This window comes from Diplotaxodon limnothrissa, linkage group LG14 (assembly GCF_057381915.1).
Source record: "Diplotaxodon limnothrissa isolate DT_005_m linkage group LG14, D_limnothrissa_male_GT1.1, whole genome shotgun sequence".
Classification (NCBI taxonomy): domain Eukaryota; kingdom Metazoa; phylum Chordata; class Actinopteri; order Cichliformes; family Cichlidae; genus Diplotaxodon; species Diplotaxodon limnothrissa.
In genome coordinates this window covers 473,660-489,630 of record NC_140609.1, presented here as the reverse complement: position 1 = coordinate 489,630, position 15,971 = coordinate 473,660, and the positions used below count along the sequence as shown (strand labels likewise).

At 45.6% G+C, this 15,971-nt stretch overlaps 1 protein-coding gene across 2 annotated transcripts; it reads right to left on the bottom strand.

Annotated features, from left to right (window-relative positions):
- Window positions 1–56: 56 nt before the first annotated feature.
- Window positions 57–15,971, bottom strand: usf1 (upstream transcription factor 1). Of its 2 annotated transcripts, XM_085370568.1 has the most exons (11): window positions 15,893–15,971; window positions 15,163–15,224; window positions 15,003–15,052; window positions 14,081–14,193; window positions 13,751–13,864; window positions 5,306–5,459; window positions 1,614–1,701; window positions 1,458–1,516; window positions 1,288–1,382; window positions 1,084–1,212; window positions 57–741 (listed from the first exon to the last, which is right to left on the bottom strand). In XM_085370568.1, exons 2-11 carry the CDS (start codon window positions 15,168–15,170, stop codon window positions 652–654), a joined length of 900 nt encoding a protein of 299 aa, XP_085226694.1. In that variant the 5' UTR covers window positions 15,171–15,224; window positions 15,893–15,971; the 3' UTR covers window positions 57–651. The 2 variants fall into 2 exon arrangements, with proteins under 2 accessions (XP_085226694.1, XP_085226695.1); XM_085370569.1 differs by lacking the exon at window positions 15,893–15,971 and having other exon boundaries at window positions 1,623–1,701; window positions 15,163–15,882.

Below are 15,971 nucleotides of genomic sequence, written 5' to 3'. Positions count from 1 at the left end.
CTTCAAAATAAAAGCTTTAGAAAGGAAATGGCTTTTCTAAAGTCTTTTAACCAGTTCATAAGCTTTATTAATCACAGCTGAGAGCGGCTCGTGACATGTAGCATAATATTTGTTTTTATTATAAAGACATACATAACCTACCTACTATGCAATGCCCCCCCCCTCCAATTTATTTAGTTAGTTACATTGTTGCAATGTAATAAATGTCCCCAGTGAGGCTTCATGACACATTAAAAATACAAAGCAAAGAGTCAGACTCTTGGATGACAAACTCATAGCATCGACTGATCAAAGTGATAAACAATGTGAACATATGAATGAGTGTGTGTGATACACGGACACAGAAAGGAAAGAAAAGCGAGCTTACTGTACTGGAGGCTAACGATAATGAACAATCATAATGTTTGTGCAGGGAGGCGTTAAATGAGGGCTTCGCTAAATCAATATGATGATTGTACTGTAGATAAAAGAATGCTGTAAAAAGCTCGGAAAACAACATTTAAAGATGTCATTTAGCAAAGAAGTTGGATTTGAATATTAATGACAATATTCACTTCTTTCCCCTGTTTCATGCACACTGATCACAAATGAAGTATCTCCAAAGCATTTCAAGTACTCCTTTGGCCCACGTGTTTGATCACTGCAGGGTTCTCACTGAGGCTCTGTGCTGGACGATCCCACAATGCCGTGCTGTCGCAAGAGGTTCCTCAGGATCTGATTCTTGGACTTCCAGTCTTCCACCTGAGCAAGTACACAGCAGAAATGCAGCAGGCATGAATAAACGGCTTACCCTTGCATCTGGAATAAAACACCATGACTTTATGACGACTGTATTTTGATAGGGGTTACAGTGGAAACTAATAAATCATGAGAAAATGGAGCAGTAATTAGATGTATTCACGTCGTCTTAAAGCCTTTCAGAAAGTGCAGCCTGCCATTCTGTGGGACATGTGGACATTGATCAAATGAAGTATTATATACAGTTGGAATGGAAGCAGTCCTGGTTCAAACTTCAGGTGAATGTTACAAAGCAGCTACAAGTTACTGGGGCGCTGGGCAGCTTTAGTCTTGAAGCAGACACACCTCCTGTCTCAGTAGCTGGTTGTCAACTCTTAGACGATCCAGAACGCCAACGTCCTCCCCAAGCTTCAGGTTGCTCTGTCGCAGCTCCTTTATGTACTCGCAGGCTTTGGACAAGATCCCCCCTTTACTCTGAAACAGGAGTTACGATAAAGCTTCAGCTTCTACTCAAATGGGCTGGAAGCCACCGTGTACCTGAACGCTCACCTGTCCCGTCTTGGTGTAGTCGACGTTACAGTCTGGAATGGCCTTTGACAGCTGCACGATCCAGTTGTTGATCTTGTCCCGGCGCCTCCGCTCAACTGTCGGTGAAACATTTCGCTTATTTACACTGTCACAACAGCCAGATCAAGCTACCGCTGCATGTCTGCGCTCACCTTCGTTGTGCTGGGCTCGCCGTTTCTCATCTCTGGAGGCCCGTGGAGCGTCCTGCTTCCTAGAAAACACGTAACAACAAAGATACTGAGCTGCTTCAGCTAACTGGGAAGTTAAATATCAAGTGCTCTAATTCTGGAGACGTGAGATGGAATTACGCAATGTACGGCTGAGTTCGAGGTGCAATCGTCCTTTGATTGGACCCCGTCAAAACCTCCTGTGGTGACATCATCACATAAAGCTGTCCTGTAAATCAATAAAGCCAGATTCAGAGGACCGGTGTAACCAGATTCATGCTTTTCAAACAGAAAACGATGTGACTGCTGCAGACTGCTGCGTCTTGTTATCTTTGCTCCCTGGAAGTTTCACGTGTGTGCTGGATGTCAAAATGCTGATTGTTCAACTTTGGGGAAGTTAATGAAGTTATGAGTGAAGACCAGTGGACTGGTACTGCTCAGCAGGAAATGAAAGAAGTCCGCAGTGTCTCTCACTGCCTCGCTCTGCATATGCAGCACTCTGAAAAAGTTCTCGCCTCTTCATGATTTATTCTATTTTTGTATATTAGACAAAAATAACCAGAGTAAATACAAAAAGCAGTTTCTAAAGGATAATGTCATTTATGAAGAGAAAAGTCTATCCAGACCTTTTTGCTCAGCACTGTTTTTTATTGTTCAATCATGAACTTTGACCTTAACTGAGACAAGTGAGGCCTGCAGTTGTTCAGGTGGATTTCTGGGTCTTTTGTGAGCTCCTGGATGAGTCACTCTTGGGTTGATCTGAAGAGCCAGCATCTCCTGGGAAGCATAGCTTTCTCCATCCATGGATGATGGCTCTCAGTGTGCACAGGAAGGAGTTATAAAGACATTTCTAAGGATTTCCCAAATCATTAGAAACGTCTTCATAACTCCTTCCTGACTGACAGACGTCAGTGACTTTGTTTCTCAGCTGTTTCTTTAGATTGTGGCACCATGTGCTGCTCTGTTCGATAGTTGGACTGAGCAGGTCTGACTGTGGTTGATTCGTGATGACAGTTACTTTTTCAGAGAGGGGGGAATGGTCTGGATATCATTTTTTCCAATAAACAATTAAATCATCTTTAAAAAAAAAAATTTTTTTAAACTTTGGTTATCTTTGCCCAATATAAAAATGAGTTTAATGATCAGAAACATTTCCGTGTGACAAAGATGCAACAACTAAAATTGGTAAGGGGACAAATTCATGTTCCACAGCACTGTACGCAGACCAGTCGACCGCCTACCACTGGGGGTAGTACATGAATAAAATCACACTAAAACAATGATGTAATCATGAGTAAAATGAACCAGTGGTCATGATGGGACTGAGAGGTCTGAAAATCAAACGTGCTAAAAATGGTGAGAATGTGGCCAGTAGATTTAAATAAGGTGAGGATTTGGATTTTTCTACTTTGTAATTGCACATGAGAAACACTTTATAATGGATAAGACGAAGAATGTGACCTCTTCAGCCTTCTGACTAGGGATGGGTACCGGTGTCGGTAGTAACCAGACCGAAAAGCAGCGCACATTTCGGTGCTTTTTTTTCCTGAGCTGTGATACACTTCTAGCCAATCATTTTACGTTTCCGAGGATAGTAGGCGGGGCCAGGTACGTACGTTCTTTTAGAGCAGAGCTACAGATTAAAAATGTCCAAGGCGAAGCGGTCAAAGTCTGGCTGTACTTCACAGCAAAATATGCAAACTCAGCAGCAACAAGTGCTTTAAGCTAGGGCTGCTCGATTATGGCAAAAATGATAATCACGATTATTTTCACTGAAATTGAGATCTCGATTATTTGATGATATTTATTTAACCCTTTAAGACCTACCATAGAACCAAGTCCGCCAGAGCTTATATTATTTTTTTACATGTTGTAGTGCCATTTATGGGAGCATTTCAAGTTGCTATACAACTGTTATAGCCCATATTTTATTAATAATATGTATGCATTAAGTCCATAGTAACTACATTAATTGCAAAAAAGTGCAATAAACTACAAAAAAAAATTTAAAATCGTTTTTGTTTGTTTTTTTACATATATTACTTGGAGAAATTTAAGAGGTTTATCCCTCAAAACTTTAAATACAAAAAAGTTGCAAAAAATAGTTTCCCACCACAGGAAATTTATTTTGAGTGTCTTCATAGTTTTATTTTGGAGATACAGCAATTTTTATATACTGCAGGAAAAACGAAAAAACAATCCTATGATGCAAATTTGCAAAGAAAACAGCAGGTGCATCAAAATAAACTATTTTCAGCAGTGCAATTCGAGTTCTAAGCATCCCAGCAACTATTCAGAAAAGTCAAACATGACCAGTATAGGCTTTTAAGGCCTACAAGTAAAAAACTACATTTCCGCGAAAATGACGTCACTTCCGGTTTCGGCAAAGGAAATGGCGGACATGCGACAGTTCGCGCTGACGTCTGTTTCACTGTGGGAAGTGTTACGAACAGCTGATCGGATCGGCAAAGCGTGTTTCTGGAATATTATGTTTTTGTTCCTGCAAGCGCTTTTTATGCAGTTTTTGCAAAGCTTTATGTGGAAGGAAACCGTGACCGAGGACAAGCTGATGGCATCAGATGTAAGTACAACTCCTCCAGTTTCATATGCAAAACAAATTATTGCGCTAGCTTACACGGTTCCGGTTCTACAGGGATTTAAAAATAGTTACACAGAACGGAGCGTGCTGCTCTGACCGGCTTTAAAGGGTTAACAATGACTTTAAAAAATAATATAAAATAGTGTGCAACACCACTGAAGTTTTTTTTTTTTTTTACCTCTCTTTTCAACCAACAGCAGTCACTCTCCTCTCCAAATAACTTCTGCTTAGCTTTCCGAGCTTCCCTCGGGTCCTCTTAATCAGCGGTCTCCAACCTTTTTTGCGCCACGGACGGTTTATGCCCGACAATATTTTCACGGACCGGCCTTTAAGGTGTCGCGGATAAACGAGGGAGGGGCTAATAATCGGCTCAGTCATTTTTAATGATCGTTGAAATTCCAGATCGTAATCGTGATTAAAATTCGATTAATTGAGCAGCCCTACTTTAAGCTGATACTGTGATACTGTCAAAGGAGGTAACACCTCAAATCCGATGAGACACCTGGCGACGCATAGCGTTTTTTTTTAAAGCCCAGAAATGCGCCGTATTTGATAGCTTGCTGCGAGACCTCACACCGAGCACATCTACTGCGGGTGGGTTGCCTGTTATGCAACATCCCCCAAAAACACGAAGAGGAGAGTCCTGGCCCCTAGCCCTGCCAGTGTAGCAGAAATGATGAGGATGATGATGCAGCAGCAGCCGTTCTTCTCTGCGTGAGTAGCTTAATGTTGTTCGTGTGTAATTTACGTTGAGTAGGCTAACCACGTTATTACATTAATGCATGTAAGGTGAACTACATGAACCTTCACCCTGGCCAAAAAGGCTAAAATGACCAAAGAAAAAGTGGAAAACAGTTAAACATGAGAGGTTTTGGACAAAGTTTGTGTTTTTTCCATTGTTTAAGCACTGCTTCCAGCCAAGAGTGATACCATATATGCCCCATAGCTGCAGAAAAGGCTAACATTGTTATCTTTTTACAGAAAAACCAGCTGAACATGAGAGGTTTTTGGACCAATTTTGTGTTCTCCATTCTTTAAGCACCGGTTTGAGCACCGTTTGAGCACCGGCACCGTTTCAAAAGTACCGATTTGGCACCGGTATCGGATAAAACCTAAACGATACCCATCCCTACTTCTGACTCATGGATGTCTTACACGAACTTACTAAGAGCAGTGACAGCGTATTTTTGAAGAGCACACAAACATCCAGGCCTGATGGATACGCAGTGATTACCTGTGGGCGTGGTCTGGCCCAGAAGCGTGTCAGACGCCTGCACGGTGGTTACCATGGTACCAGTGGTGGCATCTGCGATGGTGGCAGGGTAGTAAGTGTACTGTGTCTCAGCGCTGCAATCTCCCTCCAATGCCTCTGACTGTGAGAAGACGGCCTGAACAGTAAAGACAGTAAATATGACTGAAAAATATCCAATCCCACAGACTTCAGTGACTCACATACACAGTGGCACAGCCATAAAGGCTCCTGTGAAACTTCATCAAAGCACACATCTCTTTTGTGAGCCAGCAGTTTAGCTTTTTAGGACGCTCTAAATGATTCAGTTTTTTTACGTCACTGAGCAATGAACCCTGATACAGTTATCTCACACCCACAGCAGCAGCTCTGAGCACAGAAGCTCCGCCCACCTCCTGCTCAAACCCTCTGCATACAAAGGCCAGCCAATCAGAGAGGGAAGTAAGGGTGCTCGAGCAGCTGATCTCAGACAGAGGATGACCCTCCACAGGGCGGGTGTTATTAGTATTATTTTGAATTGAATTATGCAGAGCTACCCAGTGACACTCCAGAATAAAACTGTAGATGGAAGTGAACCAAACGGTTTCCTTTAAAGCGACGGGGCGATCGTGGTTCAAGGGGTTGGGACGCTCATAAGATAAGATAAGATAAGATAAGATAGAACCTTATTAATCCCTCGGGTGGGTTCCTCTGGGAAATTCGGTTTCCAAAAAGCACAGCACCGACAGAAGTTACAGTTACAGAACGTTATATATATATATATATATATGCCTCAGTACTATGCCTCAGTACTACATGGAAGCTCCTGTCAGGCATCATATCGGCTAAGATGAACAGGCACATGGGTCAATACATGAGCGGGACACAGAAAGGAATTGGCAAGAATACCAGAGGCGCAAAACACCAGCTACTGGTAGACAGAACAATCAGCCGAGACTGCAAGACCAGACTGACCAACCTGTGCACTGCCTGGATTGATTACAAGAAGGCCTATGACTCAATGCCCCACAGCTGGATACTGGAATGCCTAGAATTGTACAAGATCAATGGGACCCTAAGAGCCTTCATCAGGAACTCAATGGGGATGTGGCGTACAACACTAGAGGCCAACTCCAAGCCCATAGCACAAGTTACCATCAAGTGCGGGATCTACCAAGGAGATGCTCTGTCCCCACTGCTGTTCTGCATAGGCCTGAACCCCCTCAGTGAGATCATTAACAAGACTGGCTACGGATACCGACTACGGAACGGAGCAGTTGTCAGCCACCTCCTGTACATGGATGACATCAAGCTGTATGCCAAGAGTGAACGAGACATCGATTCACTGATCCACACTACCAGGCTATACAGCAATGACATTGGAATGTCGTTCGGACTGGAGAAGTGTAGTCGGATGGTAACAAAGAGAGGGAAGGTAGTCAGAACTGAGGGGATTGAACTACCAGAAGGCAACATTGCAGACATAGAGGACAGTTACAAGTACCTGGGGATCCCGCAGGCAAATGGGAACCATGAAGAGGCCGCTAGAAAGGCTGCAACCACCAAGTACCTGCAGAGGGTCAGGCAAGTCCTGAGGAGTCAGCTGAATGGTAAGAACAAGATCCGGGCCATCAACACATACGCCCTGCCCGTGATCAGGTACCCTGCTGGGGTAATAGGCTGGCCAAAGGAGGAGATAGAAGCCACTGACATAAAGACAAGAAAGCTCCTGACCATGCATGGAGGGTTTCACCCCAAGTCCAGCACCCTGAGGCTGTACGCTAAGCGGAAGGAAGGGGGCCGGGGACTGGTGAGTGTCAGCACCACAGTCCAGGATGAGACAAGGAACATCCAAGAATACATTGGGAAGATGGCCCCAACTGACCGAGTGCTCAGTGAATACCTCAGGCAGCAGAAACCCAAGAAAGAGGAGGGAGACGAGGAACCATCATGGAAGGACAGGCCCCTGCACGGTATGTACCACCGGCAGATAGAGGAGGTGGCTGATATCCAGAAATCCTACCAGTGGCTGGACAAAGCTGGACTGAAAGACAGCACAGAGGCACTAATCATGGCAGCACAAGAACAAGCTCTGAGTACAAGATCCATAGAGGCTGGGGTCTATCACACCAGGCAAGACCCCAGGTGCAGGCTGTGTAAAGATGCCCCAGAGACAATCCAGCACATAACAGCAGGGTGCAAGATGCTAGCAGGCAAGGCATACATGGAACGCCATAACCAAGTGGCCGGCATAGTGTACAGGAACATCTGTGCCGAGTATAACCTAGAAGTCCCGAGGTCAAAATGGGAGATGCCCCCAAGGGTGGTGGAGAATGACCGAGCTAAGATCCTGTGGGACTTCCAGATACAGACGGACAAAATGGTGGTGGCTAACCAACCGGACATAGTGGTGGTAGACAAACAGAAGAAGACGGCCGTAGTGATCGATGTAGCGGTTCCGAATGACAGCAATATCAGGAAGAAGGAACACGAGAAGCTGGAGAAATACCAAGGGCTCAGAGAAGAGCTCGAGAGGATGTGGAGGGTGAAGGTAACGGTGGTCCCCGTGGTAATCGGAGCACTAGGTGCGGTGACTCCCAAGCTAGGCGAGTGGCTCCAGCAGATCCCGGGAATAACATCGGAGATCTCTGTCCAGAAGAGCGCAGTCCTGGGAACAGCTAAGATACTGCGCAGGACCCTCAAGCTCCCAGGCCTCTGGTAGAGGACCCGAGCTTGAAGGATAAACCGCCCGCAGGGGCGTGCTGGGTGTTTTTATATATATATATATATATATATATATATATATATATATATATATATATATATATATATATATATATATATATATATATATATATATACACATACACATACACACACCTATAAATACAGAGACAATAATAAATAAATTATATGAAGGGGATAAATAGAATAAATAGGAATAAAAATAAAAATACAAGTGAATTGCACATTTCAAGTATTGAGGTAACCAGAAAGTTGCCGGTTCGATCCCCAGCTCTGTCTGTCTTGGTTGTTGTGTCCTTGGGCAAGACACTTCACCTACTGGTGTTGGCCAGAGGGGCGGATGGCGCTGGGGATAAATGCAATCCATTATTATTATTAAAGCCTGCAGCCATAAAGTGACCGAGTGCTGCAAATGCTTCAGTTCTCCCCTGTCTGCCTCTGGAGCAGAGCAAGTTAATGTTTTCTGACTTAAGACAGGGAGATGAAAACTAAATACCTTTTTGGAAAAATGTTTAAATAAGTCAGAAATGTTCTGGGAGGCAACTTGTTTTTTTTTTTTTTTAAACTAAATGTAAAAGTGTATGAAGGGAGTTTAGAGATTTATATTTTAACATGCAGAATGTGTTTGCATGTTTAACCACCTTTGGAAATACTAGAACGTAGAGCTGGGCGATAGAACGATAACAACATGTATTGCGAAATAACTTTTTCTCGATAGAAAAATTAAACTATTGCGATAGACCTCACCGCTCGTCCTCTTAAAAAGAAAAAAAAGAAAAAAAAAAGAACAGCCAATCCAAATTAAGTAGCGCAGAGCCTGTTCCAACTACAGGGGGATCACACTCCTCAGCCTCCCTGGGAAAGTCTATGCCAGGGTGCTGGAAAGGAGAGTTCGTCCGCTAGTCGAACCTCGGATACAGGAGGAACAATGCGGTTTTCGTCCTGGTCGCGGAACACTGGACCAGCTCTTTATCCTCTCCAGGATACTTGAGGGTGCATGGGAGTTTGCCCAACCAGTCTACATGTGTTTTGTGGACTTGGAGAAGGCATTCGACCGTGTCCCTCGAGGTGTCCTGTGGGAGGTGTTGCGGGAGTATGGGGTGTCTGGCCCATTGCTACGGGCCATTCGATCCCTATACAACCGTTGCAAGAGCTTGGTTCGCATTGCCGGCAATAAGTCGGACTCGTTCCCGGTGGGTGATGGGCTCCGCCAGGGCTGTCCTTTGTCTCCGGTTCTGTTCATAATTTTTATGGACAGGATTTCTAGGCGCAGCCAAGTGGCGGAGGGCTTTCACTTTGGTGGCCTCAGAATCTCATCTCTGATTTTTGCAGATGATGTGGTTCTGTTGGCTTCATCGGGTGAGGGCCTCCAGCTCGCACTGGAGCGGTTCGCAGCCGAGTGTGAAGCAGCGGGAATGAGGATCAGCACCTCCAAATCTGAGGCCATGGTTCTCAGCCGGAAAAGGGTGGAGTGCCCACTCCGGGTCGGGGATGAGTTCCTGCCCCAAGTGGAGGAGTTCAAGTATCTCGGGGTCTTGTTTGCGAGTGATGGGAGAAGGGAGCCGGAGATCGACAGACGGATTGGGGCTGCAGCTGCAGTAATGCGGACGCTGCACCGGTCCGTCGTGGTGAAGAGGGAGCTGAGTGTAAAAGCGAAGCTCTCAATTTACCGGTCGATCTACGTCCCTACCCTCACCTATGGCCACGAGCTGTGGGTAGTGACCGAAAGAACGAGATCGCGGATACAAGCGGCAGAAATGAGCTTCCTCCGAAGGGTGGCTGGCCTCTCCCTTAGAGATAGGGTGAGAAGTTCGGCCATCCGGGAGGGGCTCAGAGTAGAGCCGCTGCTGCTCCACATCGAAAGGAGCCAGCTGAGGTGGTTCGGGCATCTGACAAGGATGCCCCCTGGGCGCCTCCTGGGTGAGGTGTTCTGGGCATGTCCCACCGGGAGGAGGCCCCGGGGCAGACCCAGGACACGCTGGAGAGATTATATCTCTCGGCTGGCCTGGGAACGCCTTGGTATTCCCCCGGATAAGCTGGAGGAGGTGGCTGGGGAGATGGAGGTCTGGGCCTCTTTGCTTAGGCTGCTGCCCCCGCGACCCGGCCCCGGACAAAGCGGATGAAGATGGATGGATGGATGGATGAGAGCCGAACCAATCACAGCCGCAGCGGCACGTCACGTGATGTGACTTGTTACGTACAGCACACGTGCCAAGCCGCACATGTGTCTTTGTTTGGGAAGCAGCCAGCCGCCGTGCCGCCCGGGTAATGGAAGAAATGAGTGCGTCGACTAGAGAAACATCAACCGAGAGCGTGACCGAAGGTTACCGAAGAGAAAACAGATGATGGTTCCAACGCCGGAGAGATTGTCGAACGGAAGAGCCATAGAAGTTCTGTAGTGTGAAGGTATTTCTGCTATTTCAAGTCTGACAAAAAACAGAGTAGCTGCACTGTAATTGTGCCGAAAGCAAGTCTGGAAATACAATAAAGCGGTGCAGCTCAGTCTCTGACTGGAAGCGCTGATTCGTCATTCGGCTTTTGTCAGACTAAAGTAACTGTTAAAACTGTTTGAAAAGCTCAGCTATACAACAAGGAGAGATTGAGAATTTCCTTTTAGTTCTCAGTTTATTTGATATTGACAAAAGTTAGTCAGTTTTGTCTGTTCTTCTGTAAAACAAACTAAGATTTATGTTTAGAATTAATATTTTGTTTCTAAGTGGAATTGACAATTTAGTCTGTTTCGTTTGTTCTGTTTTGAAACGCTTTAGCGGCTGCCTTTTGTGTAGTTTGCAATATTTGCCTTTATTTATCTGAAAAAGTCTCATGTTCCTTAAGTACATCTACCCTGTTGAACTTATTATGGGAAATAAATATTTAAATAAAAACAAGCTGCTGATTATTTCACATTTTACTTGTGAGCAACGGCACATTTAAATCTTACAAATATAGTTATTTGGCTTATATCGTGATAGATATCGTTATCGCCTGAAATGAAAAAAACATATCGTGACATGAAGAAATCTTATATCGCCCAGCTCTACTAGAACGGTATTCTTATTCAGTTGGCTGTCAGTGTGTTTTGTTTTGTTTTTTGCCTGTCCCGTTTGGCTCTTTTGCCATCAGAATTATTGTCTAAAGGCAAAGAAAGATGCCCAACGGATTTACTTTACCAAATTGACCATCCCAGCCTTGCCGTAATGGTCTATTTGATTCACCTTTTATTGTTTATTTTATAAATTTTTTATTTTCACTTGCTAGATATGGGACAGACTTGAATGAGGAAAAGAAAAGGGAGAAAGGAAGAGGGAAAGAAAAACAGCGGGGAAGAGGCACAAAAAAAAAATCCATCTATCAATCACCTGGATCACCTGTTAAGAAAGAAAAAAGAAAACAAGCAGAAGAAAACGAGAGCAATACAATGAACAACATCACGATGATCTATGGGAATATGACAGTAAATACTAAAAATTGAACATTATTGTGCAGCACGTAAGATCAACAGAACACAGTGTGCTTTGAGGTAGGAGCCAAAAAGGGTGTAGTTTGTGGGTGTGATCACCCGTGTGTACACCTGTGAGCATGGACGCGCTTGTTTTTAAAAGGTTCCTTCATGTAATGATCTGCTAGAGGGTGTGGGGGGGCCACAGCCCCGTCCTCCAGGGCATGAAGCAGGTATGGAGGAGATCAAAACTCCAGACATCCAGAGGCCCCCAGAACACAAGAGACCAAGGAAGACCAACAGAGGGGCAGCCGCGCCACTGTCCCAGAAAGAGCTGAGGAGAGTCCCAGATGAGGGCTCACTCAGCAGCCACGGAGCAGAAGCCAGGGGGAGTTGCAGTGACGCGCCCGTGAGCTCCGCCGGCAGCCAGCCGTGCCTGAGTGACCGAGCCCCAGGCCGAGAGGCCGGGGGCACCCCACCTCCGAAGTGGCCCGAGCGAGCCCCAGGCTCCAGGCCCCGATAAGCGGCCACCAAGGAGTGAGCCGGTGGGTACCTGGACGCCCATCCCCGGACACAAAGAACCACCAACGCACCGATGTCTGAGGGAGTCCGCCACCGGCAGGGGAAGTGGTGGTAGGGGGAGATAGGCCTCCAAACCTTGGAGGGCCTGAGATGTCCCCAGAGAGGTGACGTATGATACCCAACCTGACATATAGACACAGACATACAGGCACACACAGATACAAACATCCATCCCTCCCTCATGCTCTCATATACACTTACTCCACACTCAACCAACGTGGAGACAGACATAAAGAGACGCTGTACACACGATCACACTCCCCAAGCGTACTCTACGAACCGGGTCTAGGTACCCTTGCCCCTGGAGGGGGGAACTGCACCCAGACCCAGGTGGTGTGACCCTTTTCCCTGGGGTGGAGAGAAGCAGACCGCCCCAACTCCGCAGCAGCAGGGAGACCCCACATTCCAGACCCCAGTCGGAGGGCCAACTCCTCCTCCTGGCCCCCCCGCTCCAGCAGGTCGCAGAGAATGGGGGTGGGAGAAGACTCCAAACCTCCCTCCACCCGCTCATTGTAGTGTTGATGCATGTGTGTTCTAAGGTGCATTTAAAACCCAGGAGGGCATGGAGCTACCTGCCAGAGAGCAGCAGGTAAGCGCATAGTCCCTCCTGCTAGCCCTCAATGTCTACGTGTATTTAACCTTGAGAGGTGGGCAACGACGCCAGGGGTGAGGTGTTTAGCTTCGTCCGTCAGATACACAACAAAGCACTATTTTTGGTGGAGCATGCTAGCGGGCCGTTGTTATTACCGTGTTTTTTTTGGAAAATACGGGGCACTTAAAATCAATCCTTTGATTTCTCTGAAAGTCGACAGCGCCCCTTATAATCCCGTGTGCCTTATGTATGACCTCTGGTTGTGTTTACTGACCTTGAAACGATTTTATGTGCACGGCGCTCGAAAATCTGTCAAATGTTTCAGTACGACTTTGCTAAGCTACGAAGCCGCACCGCTTGATAGATTGTCGGAGCATTGCGGCTATCGTAGGCGGAGCCTCGCGGAGTGATACGTACTGTGCTTCAACATAATATTACCGTACTGTGTGTGTTTAACCTCTTTTTAAGTTTTGTGCATATTATACATGGTTATGCTGAGGATATGTCGGCCAGTTTACACTGAAATGCCTTTTGGTTAAACTGTCAGCGAGGAATTTGCACTGTTACATTTTTATATAACTTTAATGCACATAAAAAACAGCTGCTTGTTTAAGTGAAAATACATTGATGTTTTTTTTGCACTAATAAAGTTGAGGAGTTGTAAAGTATTTTGTCTAGTGTCAATTATATCGTTATCGCAAATTTTCAAATGTATATCGTGATAAATATTTTTGGTCATATTGCCCTGCTCTAATGCTCAGTACTCTACACTGGCTAGATATCGAGCCAGCTGGCCACATGGCTGTGTAACTCATCATAAACACCCACTCCAAAAACACATGGCACAACACAGAAGAGCCACCTCGACCGGACGAGACTCAGCTGTACATCTGCATCTAAAGGTCAAAGGTCACTCTGTTGAGGATGCCAGCGTTCACATTTTGGACAGAGAAGACAGATGGTTTGAAAGAGAACTGTAAGAAGCCATCCATGTGCAGTGTGAAGGACCATCCTTGAACAGAGGCAATGGTTTACGACACCTTTTTCTTCCAACCTCCTAAGATTACAGTTAGCTGTCAGTTATTGTTGGCACCTGTGTGACAGTCTGAGTGGTTGCGGGGAAACCGGCGACCAGGCTGACCGCTGCAGCTCCGTCTGTCTGACCCTCCAACTGGCCATCTGCCACCTGGATCACTCTGTAGGTCACCTGCAACACAACACATTACACTGAGTGCTTGATGTCTCATTACCTCTGAGATGACAGGTAAACCTCAGGAGAACACTCCAATCTACCTGAACTTCTAAGCTGGAACCTGTGCATTTGTGCTTAGGTGAACTACATTCAAATTAGAAGTGTCAGAAAACAAACAGGCAAACAGTGACAGAATGAAAGAAAGTCCTTCCTCTCAGCACTCTGTCCTACCTGTCCACCCGCTCCTTCTGTCTTGAACAGATATTTGATGGGTTGGTCAGTAAAGGTGGCAGCAGACTGAATAGTAGCAATAGCTGCTGGATCCTCAGCGGTAGCTACGGACCCTGAAGAAGCAAACGTATAAAATGTAAGACAGCCCTAGAACCATCAGAAATAAGTCTGAGGACACAGCAGCAGTTTAAAAAGACTGAAACTGTGTTACTTATGATTTGGCTGTCCCACACAACCAGATATGCTCTGGAAGATTACAAAACTGCAAAGACTTAAAGGAAATGTTATAGTAACAACACAATCATGTCGCTCCAGGTCAGCTGAAGTCACTCCTTTATTAATCCATTATTAGTGTCATCCCTCTTTGTCTTTCAGTGTATCCTGGAATCACCCTTATTTAAGATAAACTACACAGCTACAATCACATGGAATTCAGGTTAACCAGCTAGCTAAATATTAAGCTTCTCCACAAATCTGTGTGTAAAAAAGGAAACTCAATTCCTTCACCTCCTCCAACCTAAAAGCTCCTTGTATCCATAGCCATGTGCCAGCAGTGAAAATACGTGTGTGCCTGCCTGTTTGATCGGCTCTTAATGAATAATGAAGCAGTTTCACTTAATAACTGCTGGTGAGGACGAGATATCTAGCCAGCTGGCCACATAGCTGTGTAACTCATCATAACTGTCAAAATGAAAGCTCGGTCTGCTTTCAGTTGGGAGATACTGACTGTATCTTTGTCAGCAGCAGGACAAAGGAGACTCCAAGTCCCATCAACTCAACTGTACTCTCAGGCAGAACCGGCCGAGTCTGCATCGGACTGTTTAAAGTACATAGAAGTACCACGGCAGTCCGTTAGTACAGTGTTAATAGGAAACTTTAAAGGCAGTGACACACACACACACACACAGCTTTTTTTCTTTACCTTCCTCGTTGACGGTAACAGTGCCGTCTTGTTCAGGGCTTTTCTGCTGACTTCGCACGTTGGAAACAGAGGATACATAAATTAGCTTATTCCCCTGTTAAATACAAGTCCTTGACTTTGTCGTAACTGCAACAATGGCGCATTTAAACGCCCCACTCACCTCTTCATTGCTCGGGAAGCTCTTGGACGAGGAGACCGCCTTCACTCGCTCCCACAGCCAGACTGAAACAAGTTCATGAGTTTGACAAAGACGTGGGACAAACTTTGCTCACGACTATAAAATATCGTGTGTCGATATGGTGTCGTTTGAGCGAACACACGCTTAAAGCGGGAGATTGCAGCTAAAACGACATTAGAAAAACGTTGGCGGTAGCTAGCAGTTAATGCCGAAGGAGCAGAAACCGTGCGAACGTCACGGTCTGTGCGCAGGAAACGAGCAGATGTCGCCTTCAAAGTTAAAGCATCAACACTGGTGGCAGCAAACAAGGCAAGTCACTGAAGTGTTCAACGTCGGTGTCTGTTGTAGTCAGTGTTACCTTTAACACTATAGCACGTTATATCTAGCTTATATTTGTATTTTACTGCTATGACTGAGAGAAGTTTCGACGTGTGCGCCAAATCAGCGCTTTTAATTTGACAGTTCTGGCGGAAATCTAATGTCTCGTTGCGACTCGACGAGGATCCTGTCTTTTCTGTTACATTACCGTACGGCCCCAGCGGTTTTTGCAGATGTTTAACAAAGCACTCCTCTTCCTGCTGCCTCGGTGAAAACAGTGTCTGCCCTCGCTAATAAAGACGACGTTTTTATAAAAAACATTCTAATGTCCAAATTATGCGCTTAGTTCTAAATGATGGCCAAGATATTCCAGACTGAACAAAGATCTACTTACACAGTGGTCCCTCCTCCGATATTTGTCAACAGAGCTGTTTCAGCTTTACGCATGCGCCACAGGAGATCAAGTCGGCTGC